This window comes from Panicum virgatum, chromosome 2N (genome assembly GCF_016808335.1).
Source record: "Panicum virgatum strain AP13 chromosome 2N, P.virgatum_v5, whole genome shotgun sequence".
Classification (NCBI taxonomy): Eukaryota; Viridiplantae; Streptophyta; class Magnoliopsida; order Poales; family Poaceae; genus Panicum; species Panicum virgatum.
In genome coordinates, this window is record NC_053146.1 from 48,068,756 (window position 1) to 48,077,010 (window position 8,255).

At 52.7% G+C, this 8,255-nt stretch overlaps 2 protein-coding genes across 2 annotated transcripts; both read left to right on the forward strand.

Moving 5' to 3' along the window:
- The first annotated feature begins 930 nt into the window (after positions 1-930).
- Positions 931-2,622, forward strand: LOC120660848 (aspartic proteinase nepenthesin-2-like). Its single transcript, XM_039939491.1, has one exon. The coding sequence runs from the start codon at positions 1,036-1,038 to the stop codon at positions 2,389-2,391; it is 1,356 nt and encodes a 451-aa protein (XP_039795425.1). The 5' UTR covers positions 931-1,035; the 3' UTR covers positions 2,392-2,622.
- A 2,646-nt stretch (positions 2,623-5,268) lies between these two features.
- On the forward strand, positions 5,269-6,264 carry LOC120662693. The gene has a single exon (XM_039941788.1). The coding sequence runs from the start codon at positions 5,269-5,271 to the stop codon at positions 6,262-6,264; it is 996 nt and encodes a 331-aa protein (XP_039797722.1).
- The last annotated feature ends 1,991 nt before the right edge of the window (positions 6,265-8,255 follow it).

Genomic DNA, 8,255 nt, shown 5'->3' on the forward strand with positions numbered 1-8,255 from the left:
GAGTTGAGACTCATTTTGGACCCTCATCTCTTACGGCTCCTAAAATGAAATGTAGGGGCTTCATTTTCCATGCCGGCCTGGAGATGCTCTTATAGCTCAGCTCGAACCGCACGCGCGTGTTGCCGCACCCTCCATACTACGTGCGCACATTTCCAGTCACGTTACATCACACCAACCTGCATTCCATTATGTAAAGGAGGGCACATTTCTGTGGCAAACCGAAGCAGCTTGTGGTGCAGATGAAATTGGCCGGCCGGCGTACATCGCGTAGGCTTAACTTTGCTCAGTGCTGTGCTGCTTTAGTCCAATAGAGTGCACATTCCGGTCGAAACAAGTAGTGTGGACACGGCCTGCCGGGCGGTGATTTGCCCGGCCAAGGAATCGCATAACCCTTGTGAAACCATCTTCTAATGGATTGCCTGCATCATCCACACATGCTCATGCTCTGATCCCTCTCTCTTATTCTACTAGATATTTTCCGCTGCTTGCCGTGTATTCCTAAAAAAATTTTACTTGCCGTGTTAATGAACTCCGATTAGTTCCGAATTAGATCCGCACACATGGAGCTTCAGATGGCTTAGAATATCTGATCCTTGAGTAACCCGGCACCACTGCTACCGCGCTTCGGACCTCTTTTCGCCGGCAGCAACACATGTGCATACTCGCCTCAGAATTCGGCGATCACGTCAAGAGTTGTAGCCACACAGACAGCAGCCTGCGGTCAGCTGGTGAGTTACAGGTCGCCAACCATTCTCCTCATCTTCGCAGCCGGGTACCGTGCCCCAAGAGCATTCCCCGACTTCTTTGGTGCCCAGGCCACCATGGCACCATCGGCGAACGAATTTTGTAATGGTCCAGTGGGCAATCTTGCCCGTTGCTTTCCCTCACGGCTTGCCTCGATGCGTTTGCGTCAGGACGGTGCAAGAATATACATCGCCGTCTGCGCACGAGCGCTCTCGCTAGCATCGCGCCCCGCGTATATATACAGGTCGCATCGGCGGCGCGAGCTAATAGAGGATTTTCGGGGAGCTAAACATGCAGCAGGGATTGGCCGCGCTCCTGCTCCTGGTAGCGACGGCGGCGTGCGCGTGCGCGTCCCCGGCCGCCTCGGCGTTCGCGGGAGACGTCCGCGTCGCGCTGAAGCACGTCGACGCCGGGAAGCGGCTGTCCAGGCCCGAGCTCATCCGGCGCGCCGCGCAGCGGAGCAAGGCGAGGGCGGCCGCGCTCTCCGCGGTGCGGAGCCGCGGCGGCCGCTTCTCCGGCGCGAGCGAGCAGCGGGAGGCGTCCCGCGGCACGCCGGTGCGCCCGTCGGGGGACCTCGAGTACGTCGTCGACCTCGCCATCGGCACGCCGCCGCAGCACGTGTCGGCGCTGCTCGACACCGGCAGCGACCTCATCTGGACGCAGTGCGCGCCGTGCACCAGCTGCCTCGCGCAGCCGGACCCGGTGTTCGCGCCGGCCCAGTCGGCGTCGTACGAGCCCATGCGGTGCGCCGGCCCGCTCTGCTCCGACATCCTGCGCCACGGCTGCCTGAGGCCCGACACGTGCACCTACCGGTACAACTACGGCGACGGGACGACGACCATGGGCGTCTACGCCACGGAGCGCTTCACCTTCACGTCGTCGTCCGGCGACGTGCTGGACGTGCCGCTCGGGTTCGGGTGCGGCTCCCTGAACGTCGGCAGCCTGAACAACGGCTCCGGCATCGTGGGCTTCGGCCGGAACCCGCTCTCGCTAGTGTCCCAGCTCAACATCCGCCGCTTCTCCTACTGCCTCACTCCCTACGCCAGCGGCAGGAGGAGCACCCTCCTGTTCGGGTCCCTGGCCGACGGCGTCTACGGCGACGCCACCGGCCCCGTGCAGACCACGCCGCTCCTGCAGAGCCCCCAGAACCCGACCTTCTACTACGTCCACCTCACGGGCCTGACCGTGGGCGCAAGGCGGCTGCGGATACCGGAGTCGGCGTTCGCGCTCCAGCCCGACGGCTCGGGCGGTGTGATCGTCGACTCCGGCACGGCGCTCACGCTGCTCCCGGGCGCGGTGCTCGCGGAGGTGGTGCGGGCGTTCCGGGTGCATCTGAGGCTGCCGTTCGCGAACGGAAGCAGCCCCGACGATGGGGTGTGCTTCATGGTGCCGGAGGCCTGGCGGAGGGCGTCGTCGACGACGTCGCAGGTGCCGGTCCCGAGGATGGTCTTCCACTTCCAGGGCGCGGACCTCGACCTGCCGCGGCGCAACTACGTCCTGGACGACCACAGGAGGAGCCGCCTGTGCCTCCTCCTGGCGGACTCCGGCGACGACGGCTCGACGATCGGCAACCTGGTGCAGCAGGACATGCGCGTGCTCTACGATTTGCAGGCCGAGACCTTGTCGTTCGCTCCGGCGCAGTGCTGACGCGCGACAAAGTAGAAGGCCGGGGGAGTTGACCATGCAAATGCAAGTCAGCCCATACTGGGCTGCACGCATAAGGGCTGTAGTAATAACTGGGTAGCCAGTGGCCCACTGGACTTGAAGTTGGGCCAGTTGATAAGCCCATGATTAAGATTTCTGTATTCAGAAGGAAAAAGTCTACTTTACTTCCTTCAACTATCGCAAAAATATGATTTTCCTCCTTCAACTACAAAACCGGGTATCCAGCCTCCCCAAACTATCAAAACTGTTTGTTTTACCTCCGTGGGCGATTTTACAAGCGGTTTTTACATTTTTTTTTCATAAATTTTTTCTTTCTCTTTTTTTTCACTCAATTGAGATAGCAAATATGGATAAAAAATTATATTAATTGGCATAGTGATAGAGAATAGTATAGCGAACACAATTTTGTAACTTTTGGAAGTTGAACTCAAACAAAATTGAAATTTGAAACTTTGAAGAAATAAAGAATTCAAACTTCATTGAATTTTTAAAGCATCAAGATGAGCTCCATCTTTGACAAAATTTGAATTGTGTGATACATATTAGAGGTGCATAAGTAAAGAATTTTGGGAGTATAGGTTCGGTAGAAAAATTTTAAGGTTCTTAGAAAGGGTCAAATTTAAGCCAAATATAATCCTTTTATTTATTTGCATATTTGATTTATACATATGCAAATTCTTAGGTATATTTTAAATTATGTGAAAATAAATAAATTATAAAATTTGGCTCAAATTTGACCCTTCATAATAAATCTTGCTATAGAACTTATACTCACAAAAAATTCCCTAGTGATTTACCTCTATATGTCATACAATTCAAATTTTGTCCAAGATGGAGCTCAGCTTGATGTCTTAAAAATTCAATAAACTTTTAATTCTTTCTTTTTTTTTGAAATTTTAAGTTTCAAATTTTTTTAGATTTAACTATGCAAAATTGGGTTCTTCCTACTCTCCTCTACCACCATGCCAATTTTTATAATTTTTGAACCACATTTAGTGCCTCAATTGAGTGGAAAAAGAGATAAGGGAGAAAAAATATATGAAAATAAATGTAAAACCACCTATAAAACTATTGAGGGAGGTAAAAAAAAATGGTTTTGATAGTTGGGGGAGGGTGGATATCTGGTTTTGCAGTTGAGGGAGGAAAATCAGACTTTTGCGATAGTTAAGGGAAGCAAAGTAGACTTTATAATAAAATGAAAAAAGTCCTTTTTATCTCTCTAAACTTTGGGACGAATCCACATTTTCTCCCTAGACAAACAGAACCGTCCGTATGGACTCCTCGGACTAGCCATACCGGACACATGACCTCCCTAAGCGGTTTTGAGGCTAAGGTGACAACGGTTTTTCTCCTTTTTTTATTTTAGCTGAATCATTAAGAAATCATAGTAAATCACAAAAAATTATAAAATTAAAACTCTAATTTTTTTGAACTCCACATCAGTAGATCTTTGCAGTGAACATATAATATGATGTACTTTAGTATAAATTTTTTTCTATAAAAAGATTTATTTTTATTTTATCATGTATGACTGAGCTTCAGATTTATCTATATAAATCTAGATATATCTATAGAGAAATCTAGACAAATCTATAGATAAATTTCTTTCCAATTCCGCCACACTGTGTATAGATATCTATTCCCGTACTTAATGTTTATAGACGTACTATTTACGTGTTCATGGGATATGTATATTGGCCACAACATACTCCAACCTGAGGGCTGGGGATATCAAGAACATGATAAAAGATAAGGAGAAAATTCCTTACTTGACATTGGAAAAACTACCGGTTCCTTTGTTGGTTCTAATTTTTTTAAATCATATTTGACACCAAGTTCAACTTTGATTCCTTATATGATATTTTGTTGGATTTTCCATCCAAGAACCGTTAAATGCCCTGTGAAAGGATGATTTTGCTCCTATGGACCCCACAACCCTTCTCACATGGCATTTAAAGATTCTTGGATAGAAAATCCGACAAAGTAAGGAATCAAAGTTGAACTCGGAGTCAAATAGCGAATGAACATTTTTTGAAGGCCGAGAAAGGAACTGGTAGTTTTTTCGGTGTTAAATAAGAAATTTTCTCAAAGATAAGATACGATCCGCTGCCAAATTTGTATACACTTCGAAGATGATGACAAAAGATAAGATGTGGTTTGAGGCAGATTGAAATGAGGCAAGTCTACACACATAATTGAAATTTGTGATTTTATAGCGTAGTGGTTATTTGCTGCTTTTGATTTTTCTAGGTCGGAGCTCTTTTGCTTCTTTTGTAGTCGTCTTGAGGCCTGATAAGGCTTCAATTGTGTTAGGGTTTGAAGTTATTTGTATCTCTTTTATCTTTCTTCTTCTAATAAAAAATACAGTAAATCTCTTGCCGTACCCTTCAAAAAATTTACAAATAACCAAAAGACTCGCAGCCAAGCCGGGCTGCAGAATGCACAAACAACGACAGCCTTCCCGTCGTCAGCAGAACGAAGAAAACCTCAAGCCACGCAACGGCGGATTTAAAGGGGCTTTGGCGGTTCGGGCCGCGGTGGGTGGGCGCCAGCCTGGTGGGCTGCTTCTTCGGTTCAGCCGCGTCAGCGTTCACGTTTCGCGCACCGCGCCAGCTCAGTGCCTCCGCGTGCCTATATGATCACGCGCCCGTTCGACTGACCCCTTCGTGACACCGGAGCAGTAGTCGCGGAGCGAGATGGAAGGCGCCGAGGCCGACGACGCCGGCGGCCGCGTCCGGGCTCAACGACGGCATCATCCTGAACATCCTGTCGCGGCTGCCGGCCAGGTCGCTCCACCGCTTCAGGTGCGTGTCCCGGCACTGGCGCGACCTCATCTGCAGCCCCGGCCACCGCGGGATGATGGCCCAGACCCTCGCCGGCTTCCTCTACATCGGCTGGACCTGCGACGAGAACCACAAGGCCTCCGACAAGTCCCTCCAGTTCACCGGCGCGCCCGCGGGCCCGGGCGGCAACGGCGGCGGCGGCGGCGAGGCGCCCGCGATCGACCCGTCGGCCCTGGCGTCGCTCTCTCCCGGGCTCCACGCGCGCCTCTACGGCATCGAGTGCTGCAACGGCCACCTCCTGATCCGCAGCTGGGACCCCTCGGTGCGGGGCAAGATCAACTACGCCGTGTGCAACCCCGCCACCGACGAGCTGGCCGCCGTGCCGGACCCCCCGACCCAGGGCGCGACGTGCACCTCCGCGCGCCTCGCGCTGGACCCACCCCCTGCCCTCGCCGGCGCATCGCCGTCCCCGCGCTCCTGCTCCTACCGCATCTTCGAGTTCCAGAGCGACCCCGGGACGAGGAGCACCCGCAGCCCCGCGGCGTGGATCTACTCGTCGGAGACGGGGGCCTGGACGTACAGGGAGTGCGGGTGGGCGAGCGGCGCCGGGGTGACCCTGCGCGACGAGAGCAGCGGCGTCTACCACAGGGGCAGGCTGCACCTGTGCCCCCATCGAGCCGGTGATCGCGTCCTCAACACCCCCGAGTACAACCACCTGAGGATGCGCGTGTGGGAGCGCGACAAGGGCCGCTGGGTCCCCATGCACAGCATCGACCTCCGGGAGCTGTTCGTGACCTGGGACCACCGGTTCGGGCTCAACTGCAGGGTCCTCGGGGTCCACCCGGACCGCGGCGTGGTCTACTTCCTCCAGGGGGATAGGAGCAAGCTGGTGTCCTGCGACATGGAGCGCGGCGACCAGGGGTCCGTGATCTGTGAGTTCGAGTACACTAACTACCCGCGCCTACGTCCTGTATGCTCCCTCGTTCGCGCGGTCGTTCCAAGCCTAGCTTGCTTGATCAGTAGTGTGGTGTCTGTTGCTATTGGAAGTCTCGTGCTTGCTCCTGCGTGTTAAGCGTATTGTACTTGTACTAGATTGTCCATGCCGCGCACGGCCGGTCTCCGTGTCTGCTATGCGTGGTCTGACCGTCTGAGGACAGAGGCGTGCCAAGTTCACGTCGTGTCGGCGTCCGCGTCGTGCGCGTGCGCACGCTCACCGCGCGCCCGGGATGAAGGCGAGCATGGGATGGCATGCTTCGTTTCCGGACCTTGTGGTGAAGTCAGCGCGTTGTGATAGTTTCTTTTCAGCTACTGTATGTACAAACAAAGGAGAGAGAACCCCCGAAAAGCTGCGGACTTTGGGCAGCAGAAATTCGTCCTCGTGTTCATGTGGATTGCAGGCAGGACGTGTTCCCGTCGACATTACTTTCTTCTAGTAGTCTTCAATGGAGAATCGACTTGAGTGTCATTTCGAGTCTGGTGTTACTCCGTGTCGCACTAAGAGCCTGAGTCTCAGATGCATACCTCTGCTTGTGCTTTATGAGCAGTGCGATCTGTGCATGTAGAACCATTTTTTTTTTGAACGAACAAGCACAGACTGTGCTTATTTCTATTAATAAAGAAGGGAGTACAGGCGAGAACCACGGAAGGTTCCTTTACAAAACAAAGAAGACACAAGAGAGACTGTACAAAGGGCGGCTCAGGCCAGCCGCTAGTCACCAACGAAGCTCGCCAGGTGTCTGGCTCCTGCGAATCCCCACATCCTTGCCTCCTCCTTAATTTTCCCCAACAGTGTTAAAGTCGAAACCTCGCGACGGTCAAAAGTTCTTGAGTTCCTTTCCTTCCAAATCTCCCAGTTTACCAGCAGTAGGAGTGATTTAATAGCCCTCTTCGGAACGTTCCGAAGCTTTCCCATAAAATGCCACCACTCATTGACCGAGTACGTGCTGTCCCACCCACTTGGGTGTAGTTGCTGGCAGTTTAGCCAATCAGCGATTAGCCTCCACATTCGTTTTGTATAGCGGCACTTGACAAGTAGGTGATGTGCCGATTCTGGTTCAGTGCGGCAGAGGGGGCACACATCGCTTCTCGGCCAGCCCCTGATTGCCAGCCGGTCGGACGTCCAAACTCTATTCTTGATAATGAGCCATGCAAAAAAATTGCACTTTGGTGGCGCCCATGGTTTCCAAATGAGTAGATGCAGATCCGTTTTGATTGACCCCAGAAATTGTGCCCGATATGCTGAGGCTGTAGTGTACTCCCCGTTGGCCGTCCACTTCCACTTGATTGTGTCCTCCGTGCCCGAATTAATGCTAGTGTCACTGACGGCGAACCAGAGCTCTACGAGTTGTTGTAGGTGATGCAGGCTGCAGTTTGGGCCAACCGTGAGATCCCGGATCCACCGGTTGTCTGTCAATGCTTCGTGCAACTTGCTATTCTTCCTTTTGCATACGGAGTAAAGATCCGGCGCAATATCCCTTGGCCGCCGGCCGGCCACCCAAGCTGATTCCCAGAAACAAACTTTCCGGCCGTCTCCAATCCTAATCTCAGTGGAGGCTGCGAAGAGTAATTTATCTGTCTCATTGCACGGTGTGCCCATGCCCACCCAAGGCTTCTCCGGCATCGTCCACTCCTGCCATAACCAACGTAGACGCAGTGCACGGGCAAATCTCTCTAGGTCTAGTAGGCCAGCCCCTCCCAAATCCGTCGGCCTTGCCACCGTGGGCCAATTGATCTTGCATTTTCCCCCGGTGAGGTTTTCATCCCCCGCCCAAAGAAACTTCTTGCGAAGCTTGTCGATGGATTCCAGTACCTCCTTCGTGCTGTTTAAGGCTGTCAGAAGGTAAACGGGTTGCGAAGAGAGCACCGATTTCGTCAGAGTCGCACGACCTGCTTGTGAAATATTACGACCCCGCCACCCAGACAGCCGGCTTGCAGCTTTATCGATCAGCGGTTGGAAGTCAACTTTCCGCAGGCGCCTAACAGACAGCGGTAGCCCCAAGTACTTGATGGGAAAACTCGCTCGAGCTGCTGTGAAGTCCGCAAGGACGTCGTCAAGGTTGATTC

Coding starts and splice junctions, on each gene's coding strand:
- LOC120660848 (XM_039939491.1), top strand. CDS start 1,036: ATGCAGCAGGGATTGGCCGCGCTCCTGCTCCTGGTAGCGACGGCGGCG.
- LOC120662693 (XM_039941788.1), top strand. CDS start 5,269: ATGGCCCAGACCCTCGCCGGCTTCCTCTACATCGGCTGGACCTGCGAC.